Below are 21,734 nucleotides of genomic sequence, written 5' to 3' on the forward strand. Positions count from 1 at the left end.
TTTATTTATTTCACCGCTTAACACAGCCTCTACACACACACACACACACAGCGCTCTGTGGTTCATACTGTAAATGATTTCATCTTTTGGTCTCTAGATTCTATATTACTTCTGCAACAAGGTATCTCTGTTGTCCTCGCTGCTATCTTATACAGATGGTGAATCAACGGGTTGCCCTGCCATTATAAGACGAGACTAAATGTTTACTCAGACTGTGTTCATTCTGTTCTCTTTTTTTGACATTCTGAGGAAACTCTCTTAAACCATCCATCTCCCTAAGCAGTTTTAGAAAACACAATGCTGTAAAGAAAGATACGGTTGTTTGATTTGAGGATAGAACCGATAGAAATGGAGAAAAATAGATCCGGTGCTCTTGTAATTTAGTTATTCCAGCCAGGAATGTCTCTGCAGCATCTAATCGGAACATCCTATCATCTGGGAATATTACATGGAGTACACATGGAATATTGTATCTGCTGTAGTGAATTTGTGTTGCCCTTAAGCATTAACATGTGCCAGATGTCATGGGTGCTGGACATTGTATAATGCACACTGTATGAAACGCTGCTATATAAGGATCAAGCAGCAGCTGAGAAACCTGGCTGTTTGGTGCATGTGTTACAGTAAATGTGAGGAATGTGGAACATTTCCCAGTTAATGTTAGTGTAAAAGGCCAAAACACTACATGGCTCTCTTAGTCTGGACACTATGTCCCACATAGTCAAAATTCCTCTGGATTGGCTTGTACACTTAACTGAGCTATGCGATTCACGTGTGTAACACTGTAACATCAGAAAATTACCAAAAGCAACTGTGCTTTCACCAGAGTTTACCTGAACACACCAGGAAGCGGCATCTGAGGCCAGTGTTTTACTTTTCAAAACAAATGGTGTGCACGCTCATGTGTTCCACCGTACGTTTCGTAGACTGATGACATTTGGCTGTGTTCATACACCAATAATTCAACATACATATTTGTATTAGTTAGTTATATAGTTGTTGAGGCACCACCACAGCAGATTTTGGAACCGATTTTTCATTGAGTTTGACCAGCCGATACCGATTTCATTTTTTCTAACCACATTACAGCACCCACAAATATTTATTTTCTATCTTTTCTTTAATAGAACATTTTGCATAGAACATTTGAACAGATTTCCAATCGCTATAAATAAGAACTATATAAATTACTCCTGGTGTGGGAAATTCACACACATTTAAAGTACAATGTTATGAAAGAACCATTTCCTTCTTTTCACATCCAATATCCAACTAAAAAAATGTGATATATTTAGCAAACTAAACGTCTGTATGTATGGAAACAGGTAATGGCAATAAAATAATGTATAAATAACAAATTAAAATAAATATAGCCTTGCCGTATAAAGATATTTCTTAAAACACACACACAGGCCTGTTTGAATGTCAACAGTAACGTTACCTGAAAACAGCGTGTAGTTCCTTTTTTAGCAAGTTTGCTTTATTTGTCACTGTGTGTCATTATCCAATCACGTGAAAATCGGCCAATTCCGGTCACCAGCCGGTCAATCGGTGCATCTCTAATCAAGATTATTCAGATATACCAGATTATCCATGCATACATATCTACAGTTTCTTTTTTTTATATGCAGTAAAACTGTTTTTAGATGTGCTGGCCAGATAGCAAGTGTATACATTCTCATCCAAATTGATTAATGAATTTTCCACATTTACTGTAATATCATGCTTTTCTTATCATAATTGATTTATTTACATGCTACCAGTCGTATTATAGAAAATGACATATTTTTGGTATTGTATCAGACTTTGATTTGTATCTTCACACTCATGAACTGCATGGAAGCACCCTGTAACCAAAGGAGCCAGGTTTTATATCTCTATTTGTCTAGTTATTTTTCACTGTAATAGCTGTCAAAACCTGTGCTGAACTCTGGTTTTCTATTCTAGGAGATGCCAGAAGTGAATGTGACCTGGTCTGGTGATGGACCCCGCGCACTTGATTCAATCCACATTTCAATCGCAGTGGCGACTGACAAAGGCCTCATTACCCCCATCATCAAAGATGCTGCAAACAAAGGAGTCCAGGAGATCTCAGCTAATGCTAAGGTAAACATTCTTGTAATGTCTTGTATGTCGCGGTATGTTATGAGGTAGTCTATATCCACGACGTTCCACTTCCGGGATTGTTCTGGTGCTGCCGGAAATTCTGCCGGATGTCACTCTTTTCGGCCGGATGTCTGTCACCTTCTGCTTTTTTTGTGTTGGAATTTTAAACTCCGGTGGATTTATGAGGCCATAGATAATTTATTATTATCTCCTCAGATCTCTGCAGGGTAAATCCAGACAGCTAGCTAGACTATCTGTCCAATCTGAGTTTTCTGTTGCACAACTAAAACAACTTTTGAATGTACACGTTCCACCAAGACAAGTTCCTTCCCGAGGCTATATTGCAGCGGCACCGTGGCTTCATCCGGCGCTTAGCGGCACCCATGACGATTGTGATTGGTTTAAAGAAATGCCAATAAACCAGAGCACATGTTTCTCCCATCCCAGATGCTGTGTGCACTAGCCAGACCCTCTTCCGCCGTGCTGGGGAGGAAGGTCTGGCAATGAGAGACTAGTTATGAGGTAACCTTGTTGTGAGAGTTATCCCCTAAAGCCTTCTTGCAAGGGCATTTTTCACATACTTTCTTTGCTGTTGGTTGATTAACTTCAAGCTTTGCGGGGGCTTTCAGTGTATCACTTCAGGTCAAGACGGAGTTTTGCTGTTGATTTGTACGTGGGAAGGGAGTTGAGACTTGACTGCAGCCCAACTGTATGGGAAAAACAAACTCTGTAGGCATCTGTAGAGTTGTGCTCGCTTTCTGGATAGAACACTGTTGCATAAACAGTATTTTTTTATATTCATCAACTCATTTAGAGTAGAAATATCCATGGCAGATCAACTGGCTAGATCTGATAAAATATAGATAACTGATTAGATTTGGCATAGATAGAATTTTGGGTTGTTAGGCTGCGGGTGTCAGCTGTCACTGGCCACAGATGGAAAGCAAAGCAACAATGGCCAGCACTTTCTCTTGCTCACGGTCAGCAGCTGGGGACAGGTATTTATTCACAAACAAATCTGATTTGCATCTCATTCTTTTTCTCATTAAAACACATGCACACACACACACACACACACACACACACACACAAATCAAATGGATTATTTCTCAAGATCAGGTTAATGAGATAATGTCTCTCACCAGCAGTGACCAGTTGTAATATTCCTAAATGTGCATGGCACATATGTATGCCTGTTATGTCTCAGTGAAGACATGATGTCTGATTCAACAGCTGTTAACAACAAAACATGGAATGACTGTTTTCAAGTGTTGTCAACTAGAAGACTGCTTCTCTACCTAATGACACAATATTAGCCTGACAATGTTGACATCACATTTCAGACTCAGCAGCTGTAATAGTAGTTGCTGTGACAGTGGCAGAAGTAGTATTATTGGTATGATAGTATTTGTAGTAGTGACAGTAGCAATTTCAACTTGGGAGGGGTGAGACTGTGTGGTAGTTTTTGGGGAATACACACACAAGTATGTCTGTGTGTCAGTGAGAATTGTTGAGGGAAGAAGTGAGTGTGTAATTAGAATATAGACATACTTCTACTCAGATTCCAGCATTTATGACTATGCTGTTATGGTGTAAATCCATGCAAAACAAATATTGTAATATATACGATTGCTTCAGCCCGTGAGGTGTTGTCTGTTTGTCTGGACAAACACCTGAGTGCACTAATGTCAATACTGTAAGTCTAAGCAAAACTAGCTGTGAGTTTGGTGCTTTACTGCTGATGGAAATGGCGTGATGCCTCAACATGTGGTTGTATAGTGTTCATGAAGAATTTCATTACAATTCAACACTCCTTGCTCAATTTACACATTTGTTTTTCATCAAATCTTTTTGAGTGCCATATTTTTCCTTGTTTATTATCTAATATCCCACAAGTGTTGGGGTGCAGTTGTGTTCTGTATTATGCATTTGGATGGTGTCAGATTTTTTGGGGGGATTTATAGTATTATTGAGAGCCAGGATTGCATACATTGCTTTTTCTCAAGCAAATTAAGAAATAATGTTTTATATTAGATGATGCATCAGTTACTGTACACTTTTGTTGTTTTCCGACAGTCCAGCAGCAAGTTATAGTGAATCGGTGAATCAAGTTATTTTGTGAAAATATGTTGGTTTAAACTTACCCTTCTTGGTAACACTTTATAATAACTACACACTATGAAGCATTGGTTAAGTACCACAAGCATTGTGCATGTGTAAATTGTATTGCAGGTAAAATTTTAAGTTTGGAGAATAAAAATTCTTCTGATCTTTATCTTTTGAAATGCAGTGTTAGTAACATTAGTTTGCCCCTGTGGTGAGCCCGAGAGGAAAAGATAGTGTGCTGTATTTTTGTTATGTATGTTTTGTTTTATTAAACAATTTTGATAAATAATGTATTGGTCTGTTGATGCTTAGCAATCAGTTCACTGCAGGAGAATGTTAACTTCACTAGTGCACATACACATACAGTACAACAGCTGCATGAAAGCATGGGCACTAACACTGCGGACATTTCAGTCCACTTCAAAATTAGCCTCGCCACCCACTGCTATTCAGTTTAGTTATGCCGCTGCCTTGAGTTAAATCTACATTTGTCAGTCGTTATTGGTCTCACATTGAAATTAACATATGGTTTGAATGAAGCAAAGAGAGGTCACTGTTTGCTATTGATGTAATGGAGTTGAACATCAGACTGTTTTTGCACTAAGAGCTCTTATCTCAAATGTGCCCTATCCCACTTTGTCTCACAATCCTGTGAGTCATTCTCAATTTTCTGTGTTGGTTGTTTTCTCGCATTAACCTTTAAGTACATTTCCATTTGAATACAGTTCATGTTGAATACAGACATGGTGGTCATCCAGCAGTCTCAACTGAGAGAAAAAGCTTTTAAAAAGAGATGTTCAATGATTGCTTTTCAACAGTAGCCTCGTTATTCTAGCAGGGTCTATCTGAAGTATAATGAAGCCTGTATATTAAACAGATTTACAAGCGCATACTTAATCTGTGGTACAACTGTGTCTGTTACAGGTCCTATGACATGCTGCTTTTTGGATGCTTTTATATAGGTCTCAGTGGTCCCCTAATACTGTATCTAAAGTCTCTTTCCCGAAATTCAGCCATGGTGCAGAATTACAGCCACTAGAGCCAGTCTCACAATGAGCTTTACTTAGGATGGGCCATTTCTGTGTCTGTAGCTTTAAATGCTATTGGGGGGGGGGGGCAAGGTGGAGGGTGGGGTTGTGGCCTTAACCTACCTGCCATTCTTCGCTCGTTTGCAAGCCATGATGTCTCTCTCTTTCTCATGGGCGGACCAAATTCTCTGGGCGGGCAAAGCAGAGAAGGGGGAGGTAACCTTTCCCCTTATGACGTCATATAGGGAAGATTCCAGATTGGCCCATCTGAGCTTTCCTTTTCTCAAAGGCAGAGCAGGACACGGTTTACACCTATCACCATTTCTAGCCACTGGGGGACGATAGGCAGGCTAGGGGAACTCATATTAATGTTAAAAAACCTCCATGAAGTGAAATGTTCATGCCATGGGACCTTTTTAAGAGAGTCACAGGAATACTTCTTGGTGAAAATCTAGTTGATTACATGCATGCACACATTCTATTCCACTACTACACCAGAGACGATACCATCAACATATTTTGTTCTTCATTGACAGATATGTTGTGTTTTCTCCAAGGTTGTCAATAGTCGTTTTTCCATTCAAGTATTTTTATGCACATTTTAAATCGCATTAGAGAAGCCAAACTGAACTGAATTCGATAAAACTTCAGTTGTGCAAAACAAATGCATGATTTTTGCCTTTGTCAACAAAAAAAAGTAGATGCACTAAATGGAATATGGAAACGCCTTAACAGAATAGGCTCTGACGTAGTGAACATGTAACTCGCAGGACTGAACAGCTGTTTCCACTGTTGGTGTATTCCCGAATATTCCATAATGTGTGTTTGTCTCCGGACATGGTCAATTCTCACGGACATAAGAACAACTAACCAAATTCCTAACCAGTTGATGGAAAGGCCCCTAATTTGCATTTTTTGGCTACTATTCAAAAGTTCGATTAAAATTTGCTTGACAATTAAATCGAAACACAGCTACTCTCATGCATGCTCTGATAGAACATGAAATCACAGAACCTGGCTGCAGCAATGTGTTAGTTTTCTGTGTCAGATGTCCCATCTTCCCCCTGGGTGTTGTCAATTACCTTTCTTCATTTTGGCAATGCACTGTCTGATAGTTTCCATTTCTCTCAGTGCTTGCTGTTGGACATTTAATCATTTTCTTGTACATGATATTTGAAAGTTGACCTCTGTGGCCTTTCACTAAAAGATCTGAATGGTATAAAACTGTGACTTAATGGCTTGCAACACTTTGGGAGGATTGCTCTGGATAAGAAGTGTGTTTGTCTGTTGTGGCTAGGTGAATAGTTAGTTAGGATAGAGGAGGTTTGGTCTACTGTCAGTACAATATTGCTTATAGAATATCATTTGAGTATTAGAGTATCTAACAGTGTCTGGCCTTTACAGCTTTTTAGCTACGCTAGCGGCACAGCTCTAGGGTTGGCATTGTCGGATGGTCTGTCACTCAGTTGGTCCACCACTTTGGGCCAGATTGGAATATCTCAACATCTATTAGGCTAGATGGATAGCCATAATATACTGTGCAGTTATTCCTAGATCACCAGAGGATACATTTCTTCTAATGAATTTGGTGATCTCCTGACTTTCCCGCTCAAACTTAAACTTTCCACTTATTCTGAGAAATACCTCGACATGTACTTGATAGATGGGTACACAAGTTTGTAGACATTCAGGGTACCAAGAGGATGAATCCTACTGACTTTGGTGATCTGTTGACTTACCTCTAGCGCCACCATGAGTTGACATTAGTGGTTTTAAGTAAATGTCATCTATTACAGTGGTTCCCAACCTGGGGTCCGGGGACCCCTCAGGGGGGCGGTAAAGATCACAGGGGGTGCGCAAGTCTTTATCTGGTTTGAGGTTGAGGTAAAAAAAAAAATATTTGCACGTTAAACAAATTATAATAATACACTAGAATATATAATGTATACAAAAGTCTGTATAAAAACTATGTATTTTAGTTCTCGCTTAAAATTGTAGGCAGGCTACTTAGTAGGCCAAACCTCCGGGACCTCTTAACCTGGGACCCTTGCTGTCATCAGGTCAGCTGCTAGCTGCTATCATCCTCGTTTTACCTGCCGTCACAGCATCACTATTTTATGAATGAAACATGGCAGAGAAACGTAAAAGTGCTGATAACTCCTCTGTATCAAAAAAGAAAATAAGGCTCTATCTCAAGAGTTACCTCAACTTTGGTTTCAGAGGAGGGGCTCAGCTTTTCTTAGACATAAGTAGGGGGGGCACCAAGGAAAAAAGGTTGGGAACCACTGATCTATTAAATGTCAACTATTGAATGGATTGCCTTGAGATTTGGTGCAGACTGTCATGCCCCCCCCAAAGGCCATTTTACAGTCGCCACATCCGAGCTTGGGCTCGCCAATGTGACGTCAAAATGGCTTTTATCTCGCTGGCGGCGCCAGGATTTTGAGTGCACGTCCAGAGGGTGGGAACCACTCTATTTTTTTTTTCAGCGGCGCGCGACAAAGCGGAAACGGGAAGCATGGATGAGCTCGCGGACAATCAGATGCCAGGACTCTGAGTGACTGCAAGTCTCTCTTGTAAACTTACTGGGTTAAGATGAGTTCTTTTATGGCGAATCAAATCGAAGCATTGACGTCAATGCTGCTGCCAGTTCTGCCGTTGTTTACCTTTTTCTACTTCTTCTAGTCCGTAGAAATAGCAAAGTCGGTAGCCTTTCCTCATTAGCGCCACCTCTGTTCAGGAGAAGACAGCAACTAGTGTCGCGACCACCACGTGCGAGTATAAACAGTTATGGTGCTCCCATGACGTCACACTGGTGCTCGACAGGTCGGCTGCAGCTAGTATACCGCACGTTTCAGGATGAATTGTAATCACTTAGGTGAATCCCAGACATCTACTACCATCATCATGTCAAAATGTCATTTTGTCCAATATTATAACGTGACCAAATTTCTGCAAAACTAATAATATTCCCATCAACCTCAGCTTTGTGTTAGTGAAAATTAGCAAATGTTGTCATGAAAACATGCTAAAGTAAGATGGTGAACATTTTAAACATTATACCTGCTTAACATTAGCATGCTAGCTTTGTCATTTTGAGAATTTTAGCATGCTGACATTAGCATTTAGCTCAATGCACTGATGTGCCTAAGAGCTGCTAGCATGGCTCTAAACTCTTAGTAAAACATATTCCAGTTATATTTTTTAATCTAAAACACCATTTGCACTATTTTACTACTTATTACTACTACGTATTATTGAAGTACTGGTAAGCAAATTATAAAATGACAGCGCTTCCCTGATAATTTCAGAGTGTGGTATTGAACAGCATTAATACTGTGTGCATGTCAATACTGTGTGCATGTGCTTATGTCTTTATTCACATGGACAAATCGGCAGCTCTGGTGACATCTCGCTTGCATTTCTAATGATTTGACACTGTACGTATCATGCATCTTGTCTAAGAATCAGCTCGGATCTCTTCTTCTCTGACACTTAGCTTAAGAGTTTGAGTGACATGTAATGTTTCCATAGGCACTGGCCCAGAAAGCTCGAGATGGGAAACTTCTACCTGAGGAGTACCAGGGAGGCTCATTCAGGTAAGCTAAGACACACATCTCTTGGGTAAAGAAGAGGCGTATGGAAAATCACAACATTATAAAACCTATGGTTATTTTCCAGTCTTTCCTTTTCAATATTTAGTATAACTGTCAATTTTTTCAATTCAATAAACTGACTTTTTAAATGCCACCACCTTATTCTATCTCACAATTTCCTTTGTAGCTCAACAGTAAGATAGCCATCATAAATTTCCGCTATGATGACTTAAATCCAGTTTCACAGAGAGTCAATATATTATGCATATTCTACATTTCAGGCAGGCCTGAACTGAATGTGGACTTGGGCGACAAGTACCATCAGTTACTGTGCCATCAATTGCAGAAAAGAGGAAGGGAGGCTTTTCAACTCATTAGAATTAATGGTGTCATTTAGACATAAATGGGGTTTCTGTGTCAGGCAGGAGCGATGAATTCCAATGGAGATGCAGCCCTCTTTGTCCTCCTGAGGATATATGTGTATGCCCTTCCTCTATTCGTTTTTCTATGCCCCTGAGCTAGGATTCTCATTAAGGCAAACGGCAAACTACCCTCAGGTCAGTCTTGCTCACCATACACAACATTAAAGGAGGGATTTGGAGGCCGGTGCTTCTTTTTTGTAAAATAATATGTTCTCAGCCAATCATGTTTATATACTTAATTTGTCCTCTCATTTTCTATTTACTCACTCTAAGAAGTAATGTTCTTTTTTTGCATTAAGGATCTAGTTTTAGTGCCACCATTATGCCTGCTTAGTTGATTTTTATGCATTTTGTCCCCTGCTGAGCTTGACTAATGATGCAATATGTGTACTATCTCTTCTCTCTTCCTATCCCTTTCCTCCCTCCCTTCTCCTTTCCTCTCACTGGCAGTATATCTAACCTGGGGATGTTCGGTATTAGTGGCTTCAGCGCTGTGATCAACCCTCCTCAGGCGTGTATCCTTGCCATCGGGACCTCCAGGTCTGAGCTGCGACTGTCAGAGGATGACCAGACCCTGCGCACCCATCAACTGATGACAGTTACACTGTCCAGTGACGGACGACTAGTGGATGACGAATTAGCCTCACGTTTTCTAGATAAATTCCGCGGCAACCTAGAAAAACCGCAACGCATGGCCCTAGCCTGATAAAACAAAGTGAGATAGCTGAATCAAAGGGATTGGAAGGACAAACACCTGCATGACAAAGCCTGTCTCGTGCTTTCACAAGCAGAGAGCTCCTTCTCTTTTCGTGCTTGGATTAAGGATTAAAAAGTAGGCTTGTGTAGTATAAACTTGTGATTGGTGCTTGCTTCTGATAGAAAATCACCAGGCTTTGTGATGAAGGAGTTAAACTGGGCTTCTGCTGGAGTGGTAGAGGATTCTAGCAGTAGTGCCAAATATTAAGACAGTAAAGAGATGGTGGTTCTGTCACACCTGTGTGTGTGTGTATATATATATTTAAAGTGGTTACTCCACTTTACGTAACTTCAAGCTCGTTTCAGTCCCAGTGCGTCTACTCAGTGTCACTATAAGTAGACATGCAAGTACTATTGCAAAAACAATGCAGTACTACTTGCATGTCTATTCATGCAGGTTCCGATCAGGGTAAACCCGCATGAACCATTTCCTGTTGCAAAATTCTTATTCTTATTTAAAGCAGATGTGACATCCCTGAAAACTAATCTTCCAAGTCCATGTGTATATAAAAGAAGTCCAAGCACTTGGTTTTCATAGATACCAATAAAACACATTGTTCAACCTTGAAATGTCTGTGCGCTTCATTAAAACATGTTTCTCCCCACCTTCATGCACACAGCTACCAGGAAAACCACAGCCGTGTGTGTCTGTTTCTATTTAATTAGAATCTAAAGACATAATAAGTATTCCATAGAAGCCAATTAGGATAATTTGCTGGGCTTAGTATACAGGCCAGTCTCTGTTTGCAGATGTTTATCTTTGCTGTAAGCGTGGGCATAACAGCTGTTTATGTATCAGCACCAGATGTGCAGAGCTTATCCTACATATGCATGAACAGGGTTTAGTATTGGTAAGAAAGAAGCTGCTGAAATGGGGAAAGTTGTGATTTCAGACTTTCTCACGTCCCCAGCTTAGGTTTCCATTTTACACATCACACACACTGCTACAATGAGAATGGCTGCAGTCAATGCAGTTTGACAAGGCAAAGACCTTGCTCTTAAAGACCCCTTTTGAATTAATGGCCCTTCTTAATGAGCTGCTGATTTACAAGATGGCTTTTCTACATTTTAAATGCAGAATATAAATGACCTAAAGTGAGATTATACTGGTAAGTAATGAAAGAAAAGAGGTACAGGAACTGCATTCATATTTGATGCTGTTACGGCCAGGGCTGTAGTGAGAATTGCTGTCTGATAGTAACTCCAGGAGCTGCATTTTCCTTTACTGTTCTGCTTTTACTGCAACTCTTAGTACTGTAATACTGTACCACTTTTTAATGACTGTAGACCAAGGACATTTTGTCCAGTGGTTGCTGTGGAATCAGATAAAAATAGTAAATTCTGCATTGAGGAGGGACACATACAGGCAGGGTACATAGGGGTGGGAAGAGGCAATTGGCACAGCCCAGCTGTTTTCTACAGTACACCCTCTGTTCTCCTAGCCGTTTGCAGACACACACATACACCTTCCACAGTGCTAGTTACCGCGGTGATGGAAGCTACACTCAAATGAAAAGTGAGGAGAGGATGAAAAACAGTGCTCTTTAACATTTTTAAGCTTCAATCACAATATCCGTACAACCAGGGGTAATTCTAGGATCCAAGCTTTAGGGGTGCCTGGCACCCTTTTAATGGAATTTTTTTTAAACGTTATTCTACTGTTCTAACTGTGCATATTAACATCATTTTGGACCATCATGGTAGGGGAAACACTGAATTATGTAACTAGAAAGACACCAACAATTTTGAGAAAATTTACTTTAATGCAGAGCTACAGGGCCATTACTACAAAGATGAGGTGGTATTACAAATTAAATGGTATTTTGCAAATATTAAATGAGTGGAAAAAAACTAAAAGTCACAGCATCAAATTTAAAGATAATGAGGTATAAACAATAAATTCATAATAAATAAAAATATAAAGATTTGTTTGGGCTGAATAGATAGATTGTTTTAACCAGCCCATCTAAGTGCTTGAAAATTCCTAGACCAGAACTGCTTAGCTCACAATACATTATTTTAAACAGTATTGTCAAGTTCAAATAGTAACTATATAATGCTGTCGACACATTGAAAATGGTTACTATGAGGTCATATAATCACACATCTTAGGATCAGTATTTAGTCACATCCAATTTTGACAATGCCAAAACTTCTAGGTAGGCTACCACAGTATGCAGAAACAGGGAAGGAAACAAGGTGATAATAATATTCACTATCACTATTTCAATCATTATTATTGTCACTTCATGCAGAACTCTGAACATAACTTACCTAGGCTATAGCTAGCTGACATGTGTCAGACCTGGCTGTAAATTACTCTCACTAAAGCCAGATAAAGCTCATTTAGATATCTTAAAGTGAGAGTTTAATGGACCTGTTTGAAAATAATCTTGCCCATTTAGGTTTTAAACAGCTCCGCTGACTTTGAAGGCATGTTATGACCACTTCCCAACATGCTAGCTTAATGCGGTTGACACCTACTTGTTCGACTGGATGTGCAGTTTCAGCCGATACCGGAATCTCTACTGTGGCTCAACAACCGATCTGGCGGAAGCTTGTCAAACAGTACCGATTTCTTTTAAACTTACAGTATACTTGTATACAGTATAATCTTTGCAAATCAATCAGTTTTGTAAATTAGAGACTCTTCCTTCATTATGTCCTTTCAGTCTCAGCCAGATAACCCCTTTCTTCCAGTTATCTCCTCCTTATTGAATAAAAGAAATGTATTAATACTTGGTGAGTCGTGCACATAATCCAACCTGCGAGTATTTATATGTGTGCACAACTTTACCAGCTGCTGATAAGAGATACAGTAGCTTCTAAGATCAATGTGAGAGGAGGTCAAATGCAGAAATTGAAACCACTGCCTAGGAAGGCCAAACCAATGTGTGAGCTGCCATCATGAAAGAAAAAAACATGGTAAAATAGCAGGAATCGAACACAAATGTGTGTTTTGGGTATTATCAACACTCTTACACTGTTATGCCGAATTAGTTGACTTTACTAGAAAGTTGTGTGGAAAGTTTTTACACAAGGTGAAACTTAACATGTGAAGTTGTATTAACACAGGATGGTAAGTTAGAAGTTAGTAGTCTTTACTAAAAATCATTAGTAAAAAATTTTTTCTTCTGGAGTCATGTTGTCTAAAATGAGCATGTGTGACAATAACAACTTTTGTGTAACAACTTTTTTATAATAATGAATGTCCGTTACATTCAAGCCATTGCAAATGAGTTGCTACAAAGTTAATTAAGACTATCAGTTCCGAAAAACTTTCTCTGTATTTCTCATTATGGCTATGTTCAGAAACTGGTGTCATCCGGCAACTTTTGCGCGCAAAAAATTGAGTGAAGATACCTCTTCTGAAGAGTCCTTTGTGTCCTCCTTGGCTACTAGCAACTGTGTCATTACTTAGAAATTCTCACTATGCAAAGAAACATTAAAAATATAAAACATTAGGCTACGTATCAATACTAAAGAAAACATTTCCTTATATGAATATTGTTATTTCCTTTATGTCAGCATGGTTTTAGAAAAAAAAACGTATTTGACACATTTGTCCCAAGTCTGTAAAAAATAAACATCTTCACCCTCCAATGTGTTGTCAAGCATTGACAGTTTCTCCCTGAAGACAGAGTTACTTGTTTACAATCTGTGTGTATGATAGTGTTGATGAACTGACCGAAGAGCCGGTTAATTAACCCGACTCGTGTCACTGAACCGGGAGAATCGAGTGCCATACGTCAATGAACCGACTCACTCCTGTTCTCTTAATATATCCATGCATTCGTGCCGTTGTGTGTAGCTGGTATTCTTCTGCTAGACTGCTACTGTGTGTGTAGTAATCTAGCTCATTAGCGCCTCCACTGGAGTGGTGGTAGAATCAATCAGGAAATGGCCTAGACCGCGCACCAGGCTACTGAACGAGACCGAATGTAACCGTGCAACCGGCTGCTCGAGTCTAATGTAATCAAGCGGTGTCTTGGTTCTCGGCAAGTTTGAGTTATTAACCAAACCTTGTTTCTGGTGCATCTTAGATGATTGTGTTCATGGCAATTCACACATTATCGATGGGGAAGTACATCACATACAAATTCACGTCATGTTATGTTGGTAGTTATGTAAAGTTAAATGATTGTTACATAGTAGGTAGGCTGCCACGAAGAGACCGCGCACCAGGCTACTGAACGAGACCGTAACCATGCCTAATGCATGAGTCTATGTAATCAAACAGGTGTCTAGGCTCTCAGCAAGCCAGCAACCAGTGACTGAATCTATTAACTCTGTAGGCCAACCTACAACCATTTAGTTGAACCAAATCGCGTAAGAGTTGATTGTCCCATCACTAGTGTATGACTCTCACTGCCCAGACCCCATCAGTCCCCACCCGGGTCTCGGTCATGGTGCAACAACAAATCTAAATAAACATGAACACTAAATCAACCATACAAAATGAAAACCCAGATAATATAAATGCACACCCAGAACATTATTAAAACACACTTTAACTAGGACAGGACCCGTTCAGAACATATATGTTTTTCCCATGAGCCTTTGCATCGCTTCAGCGCCGAACAGTTCAAATGACCCCGCCCCTTCCATACAGAAACTTAACATCCTTATGGCCCTGAGACACCAACCCGATAATCGGCCATCGGACAGTCTGGTGAGGTCAGTGACTCGAGTCTGTTCGGTGTGTTCCGTGCCGTCGTCCCTCGGAGGAGCTGTCGGCTTTAATTTGGGCCAACCTGACTTGCTGTATCGGAGGGCGGGCAGTTGGACCAATCTGATTGGTGGAGTGAAATATAGAGCGTTATGAGAGACAAACGCCTCTCAAAATCTGACGAAAATCTTTTAAACTGACCTTTGTCGATCTGAAATGAAGACAGATTCAGCAACTTTATGGCCTGTTTCTCGCTTAAAATATTTTCAGAAACATGTTTCAGTGAACTATTTCTGTAAAATACGAGATCGTATTTCGAACAAGCCGCCATTACTATCGGCTGGAGAAGCCAGACCCACGTGACGTTGTCATTTCCGGTTTTCCTTTTTTGAAAACATACGCTCAAGACGGCATCGCTTCGATGTGTTCCGAGGCAGTTTTTGGACCTCGGGGAGCCGACTGATCAGTCCGACTGCCTTTTCTGCTGACGGTCATCCGTCCGGTTGGTGTGTCAGGGCCTTTACCGGCAATTTCCACTGGATGCGTAACGGCTGCGGATCCGGTCCGCAGATACGCAGAGCTTCTATTTGTGGCGGACGCCGGAGAGCTCCGCAGCAATTTAGTACACGGCAGATAGTGCAGGACAGGAAGTCGAGCACAGAAACAAAATAAAATTCTGGTTAATTTTCAAAATAAAATACACCGTGCTCACGGCGGATCATATTTCCCTGCACTACACCTTGAAAACACAACACATAGTTGTTTCCCCTCTACTCCTCTGGATGGAAACAAACTGTTGTTGGTTTTGTGGTTCTATTCTACGTGAATTCGCGAGATATTGTGGGTCCTCGTGACTACAGCTGTCAGTCATGGTCGCAGCCGTACTGCAACAAATCCGGACCTGGTGGGTATTGACGGACGGCGGAGCATGCAACCGTTCCACAGTGGAGCCGGTCCACAGACGTTCCACATCCAGTGGAAATCCGGAGTTAGTTGTCTCTGCTTAATATGATCTGTGCACTGCATACTTAAGCTGATTATTACAATCAACTGATGTGATTTAGTAATGAATATGATTATTAACAAAACATGAAAGAATAAGTAGTGACCACTAAAAAGTTTAGTTACAACTAAATCTGGGTTTACAGTGTAGATTAGATGGAGGATCTGTAACCCCAGCAACTACAGTAACTGACATGAAAACAGCCATACAGTGCACAGAGCTATTAATAACCAGGGTTGCAAAGGGTCGGACAACCTTCAAGAGAACTTATAAGGTCTGGAATTTTGGAACTTTGCACAATTTCAATATAATGCAATACCAGGTCTTATGACATGTTTTCGTTAGAAAATATGCCCATTTCATTGAAACAGCAGCACTCTTCCATGCATGTACGGATGACTTGCCAGCATCCTATTAAATAGGAATTCAGGGTAAAATTACAATCCTCTGCATGCACAGTGCCTTCTCCCATCAGATACTGCCAACACTACTGTAAGTCTTGATTAGGCTATGTTACTGGGGTGAATATATTTGATATGATATTTCAGAGATAGTGGCCTAACGCAAAAAACTGTTTATAACTTGTAAACACCTTCAGCTAGATTGTGCTAGCTAACATGAACTGTCACCATGTGTCATGTAGCTTGATTAAGCATAAATCTAAAAGCTAAATTTGAACACAGCCCACATTGTCGGCTCAAATTTTCAAAGTAGTCTACCTTTCCTCGTTCAGTTACAACTGGTGCTGAAACATGTAAACAGATTTTCTGCCCACGCTTACCGCAAAGAAAAACATCTGTCAGCTGCCATTGGTGTGACAGCCCTAATGATAACCACGTGTATGTTTTCTTAGAAATGTTAATTTGTTGTCTCATGGTCTTGTGCTACCGTACAACCTCGTGTAATAAGATGTTTGTGCTAGGAAAAAGCATCCTTGTGTCATTGGTATTCAATATCCTTCAGACCATCATCCTTTTTCTGTTGTAATATGCCCTTGGTTGGTACTGTTTGTCAGGATGGTGAAATAATGTTACTTTATTAGACCTCCCTGCTATATCACATTTTGCTATCAGCTTGACAACTGCTGGGACAGTTAGGCAGAATAATTGAACAATGTCCTTCCAAATATCAGCACTGCGAATGCAGCAAAACAGATTCTGACATTTCCTTGGCTTTCCTGTCAGTCTGACATTTACTGGCGCCCGCCAATCTCTGCTCAGCAATCTTGCTATGTGTAACAGCTGGATAAGAGAGCCACCAGGCAGAAGGAATCAGATTTGTGCCTGCTGAGGTTTTGATGAACTGTGTGCGGGGTCTTGAAGATAGTGCGGGGGCTCACACTGGTGTGTAGGTCAGACTCATGGACACGCAGCATGGGGCAGAGAGATGGAGGCAGTTGCTATGGAGACCAAAGTGAGTGAGTGAGCTCTTCTGTTGTGCTGATATTTGGATGTCCTTAAGATATATTGCTCGAGGAAAGTGTTTGAAGGGTTTCGACTACATATCCAATGAGGGGCTGAAAGCTCTTGATTGACAAAGAATAACACAGGGTGGGGGGGTGTGGTGCAGCCCCCCAGTCTGCAACTCCACCACTTCCCCTAAGCCTCCATCCATCCCTTCCCAATCCTCCAGTGCACCATCAAAGCTTTAAACTATTTATGTATTAACAGTCCTAAGGCTTTCAAATGAAATCAAATTGATTTGTAAGGGACTTCATTGGCTTGTTAAGGAAGGTAGTGTTGTGGAGGATATAATAAGGATCAAGGATGAATAATTTCCCCACTTATAAAAGGAACTTGATGGTTAGATCCTCTAATAATGACCCATTTAGTCTGTTTTGCCTCTCAGGAGTCCCTCCCTGACTATTTTTTTGGTCTCCCACACACACAGAGACACATATTTCCCTGTGTGAATAGGCTTTGTGAATGAACACCAGGGTTGGCGAGAGGCTTGCTCTCATCCACATTATCTCACGCTCAAGTTTGTTCAACCATTGTTGACAGGATTTCCTCTGGTCTCATAGTTTTCCCTTACTACAAGCACTTCTCTATTCAGTCATCTTTTAACTTGGATGCAGACTTTGCTTGCAAATTACCACGTTGTACTTCCACTTCCTTCTTCTGTCTGAGTTATACCAGATTCAGACCTTGATGTAATTTCTTCTTTTTTTTTTCTTTTTCTTTTTCCACTCAACTTACGGCATTCTGTTTTAGTTCCCTGAAAGGCAACAAATGTAAATTAACCAGAAACTGAGATTAATGTGATTTATAATAACCATGCTGACTGAGAGTCTGACCAGGATGACACAAGACGTGTCCACATGGCTATACAGTAGTCCATGACACTCACTGTCCAAACACGCCCGCTCTGCTGTCCCAGCACCCAAACACAAGCGAGGCCCTTGCTTTGTTATTGTTGCACAAAGCCAGGCCTTTTGAAGCAGTCCAGTCATGCCTCTGTGATGCCGGGAGAGCTCATTCAGCCTGAGACACTGCAGGGTGAAGCAGAGCTGATCTATCGGCCAAAGATACACAACAAGGACACAGTCCTGACAACCTCTCTCACCTCCCAAGCACAGGCAGCAACATATAGACTTGTGATTGCCTCTCAGTAGTTCCAGTTAACAGGAAATTGTCAGAAACATCTAATCTAATAAATCCGAAGAGATCACATGTTCTTCCTTAGGTGGATCAGATTAAAATGTGTGGAAACTAAACGCTGTCTTTGTCGCCAGCTGATATTTTACACATATATAACTGCACACCGTGTAGTTCTGATCATAACAGCACATCTGTGCAAACGCTCATATTCACTGGATGTTTAAACAGTGAATGATGGATTTCCTCTCGCTGCTTTGTACGTATATGGACATCTTGCAAATCTCGTCTAATCGCAATCCAGTGACTGCACTGTTCGGAGGAAAAAGGCACGTTACCTAACAGGAATGCTGAAGAGGTGCCATTAGTCGGCCATTACCACAAGGATTCCCAACCACAAGGGCGTCTGGGGATAGCAATATGTGTGTCCTCACTGAATCATGGAATTACTTTTTTTTCTTTGCTGGATACGTATTGGCTGACTCAGCAGTCTGATGTTTAATTTAGGCTTCAGTCATGCCCAGTACACAGCTGTTCACCTCTTGTGTTTTTCTTTTTTTTGCTGCTTTAACGTCACACAGCATAGATAGCCACATAATAACCCTGAAACCTTGGTTAACTGTTTGATTACAAATAGGCTTTAATCATCTTTTCTTTTCTTTTTTTGGGGGGGTGGGGGGGTGGCTTTTCCCTTTATTTAAATACATATTTATAGTGACAGTGGATAGACAGGAAAGGTGGGAGAGAGATGGGGAATGACACGCAGCAAAGGGCAGCAGATCGGACTCGAACCCGGGCTGCTGCAAAGGACTCAGCCTACATGGGGCGCACGCTCTTACTGGGTGAGCTAGAGGTCACCTGGCTTTAATCATCTTGTCTTTTTTACATCTTCTTTCAAAGCCACTTGAAACTTAAATGAAACATATTACTTTCTTAGTCACTAGGTCACGTTCATGTTCACACAAGCCCTTAAACGTGATGAATTCAACTAAGGTGGACACATTTATTTTACCTCTATAGACTGAAAATGATTGAGGGTTTTGTGCATAGCGCCATGCTCAAGTGTTGACTGTACTCCTCCTATAAATGTTACACATTCACCCGACTATTCATTAAAGGATCGGATAATCTTTGCAGTGTGTCTCAATGTTGTTTCTCCAGAGAGAGAAACTAGGACATTGTTCTGAGAGGGAAACGGAATGAAGGAAGGCTGGATAATCATTTGTCTTCAGTGTCTGTCATGCTCTGTTTCTTTTGGTCTCTTAGACTCCATTTATCATATTATCTGTCTTATTTTCAGCTCTACCTTATTAGATTGAACTATATATCACTTCTAATCTAGACATATTTACATTAGTCTTCATATCACAGAAAACAGTAATGCCGTCAAGGCAAACTTTACTTGTGTTGCACATAAATGCACATGTGGTTTAAGTGAAAAAAAACAAACTGTGAACCAAATACAAACTGACATGGGTTGTTTCTTTGCTGTTATTGCTATTATTTACAAGGTTCACTGAGGCAACAGCTAAAACAGGAAGTGACTTATATCTGTAGGAATCTCTGTGTAGGAAGTGTGAATCTTTCTGATACTTTGTTCTCTTTATGATCTTTCTAAAATCATGTGGGTGTGAATTCAGTCAACAGAAAAGTCTGTGTGTGAAATCATAGCTAACAATCATGGGGAAATTAGTCATTGCTTCTGTAATATGTCCTCTTAACTACATCTAAATATTATCCTATTAAGTCTTTGCGTTTAGTCAAAGACCATCAATCTCTCTGTTTTGCATGGCCTCCCGTGAAACCACTTGACCTTGCTCTACTCAGTGGTTTGCTCCCAACAGGACGTCAGTAAAGCCTAAAGGAAGTCGAGGGGATATTCCTGATCTACTGGGAGTACATTGTTCTCAGTGTCTTCTGTATTGTTCTGCAATGAGTTCCACTTGTTTCTTTTCCTGCATGTTTATTGTATTATTAGCTACGGGATGGGGATTATGTTTGGGCCACTGATGGCTGGTTGCTACGTTCAGGTGGATTTTGGTATTATGCCAGTCTAGCGACGTGGCTCCATGGATGGCAATGTCTGTATGTTGGTCATTTGGTTGGTGCAACCCTTTGGTCTGGCCTGAAATAAATAGATTTCTATGATTTTGGTTTGTATCTTAATGATATTGGTGATCTCCTGACTTTCCCTGTAGCGCCACGATGAGGTTGACATTTGTGGTTTTTGAGTGAAATATCAACAACTATGAGATGGAATGCTATGAAATGTGGATATTCATGGTCCACTCTGTATGCATTGTAATCATTTTAGTGATCACTTCACTTTTACTTTACTGCCATCACCAGGTCAATTTGTCCAATACTTTAGTTTACAACTAAATAACTGCTAAAACATGCTAACCCTCAAACATGCTAACCTGCAACCATGGCTGTAGAATTTTAGTTGTGTGAATTTACACTTCCTGCAGCTGAAGCGCGTATAGCGTGTGAGAAGTTTCCATTTGAGAAGTTGAGAATCTACCTTAAAGTATCTGCCATCTATGTTTATGTGATTTTCAGTTTTTCCCATTACCCCAATGGTCCCCTTTTGTCCCATCCTGATCTAGGCTAAATGAGCTGGGAATGCTGTGGTTTAAGTGCCATAAGATGTTGAGCGTAAAAAATAACTGTGTTCACCTTAAAAAGGCCAGGTCACATCTGTTTATTTAAGTGCTGTCCCCATAACAACAAGGTTACTGGCAATGCTGAGCCATCAGACACTCTGTCTTTGGTTGTAAAGGAAGTCACAGAGTCACAGACAAGCAGTTACACATTCTCAACACAGTTGTTTATTTCAGATATTTCACAATCATATGTTGTCGTTGAAGAGATTCAGGAAACCTGAGATGACTCCATCCGTCACCTGGTGAAGTGAAACCAGAGTGAAGGCAAATTTTTCGTGATGGAAGCTGAGATATTGCAGATAGAATTGAGCATAATTCTATATGATGGGGACTCTTATCATCATTTTTGTCATTCTAATAGTAGGCAGATGTTTAAAGAATTTGCTCTTTACTGGTGCTTGCTTTGGCATCTTATAGATTTTTACTCTGATGAATGTTTGTATGTTGGCCAAACAGTGCATTGAGATTAAGGCGGCTATAACAGATCTGAATTGTGTGCAAACATTTCTACCAATGTTTCAGATCTATAAAAGCTTCGAGGATGAGGTGTGTCTCTGTGAAATGGAAGTGACCTCTTTGAATTGGTGGCACAGGATCACACTGTGACATACAGCAAGAGAGAAAGACAGTGCAAGGGAGCAGAGACAAGAACATTGGATAAATTGAAAATGGAGTTAGGACTGAACAAAAGACCAGATGGGCTCTCAGAAACTGTTGCTGTCAGGGACATAAAAAGAGGAAGGGGGGGGGGGGGGGTTGGTATGGAAGTAGGGAGATGAGGATAA

General features: G+C 40.6%; 1 protein-coding gene across 2 annotated transcripts in view; it reads left to right on the forward strand.

Annotated features, from left to right (window-relative positions):
• pdhx (pyruvate dehydrogenase complex component X) overlaps nt 1-10,584 on the forward strand; it is a 33,201-nt gene extending 22,617 nt beyond the window's left edge. The window contains exons 9-11 of one of the 2 annotated variants that reach the window (XM_078257495.1): nt 1,948-2,106; nt 8,775-8,839; nt 9,709-10,584. In XM_078257495.1, the coding sequence (XP_078113621.1) occupies nt 1,948-2,106; nt 8,775-8,839; nt 9,709-9,964 (480 nt within the window). In that variant the 3' untranslated portion in view covers nt 9,965-10,584. Of the gene's footprint in view, nt 1-1,947; nt 2,107-8,774; nt 8,840-9,257; nt 9,450-9,708 lie in introns of those variants that run through there. The other variant, XM_078257496.1, reaches the window with a different exon arrangement.
• Nucleotides 10,585-21,734: the final 11,150 nt, after the last annotated feature.

This window comes from Sander vitreus, chromosome 8, assembly GCF_031162955.1.
Source record: "Sander vitreus isolate 19-12246 chromosome 8, sanVit1, whole genome shotgun sequence".
In the NCBI taxonomy this organism is placed as follows: Eukaryota; Metazoa; Chordata; class Actinopteri; order Perciformes; family Percidae; genus Sander; species Sander vitreus.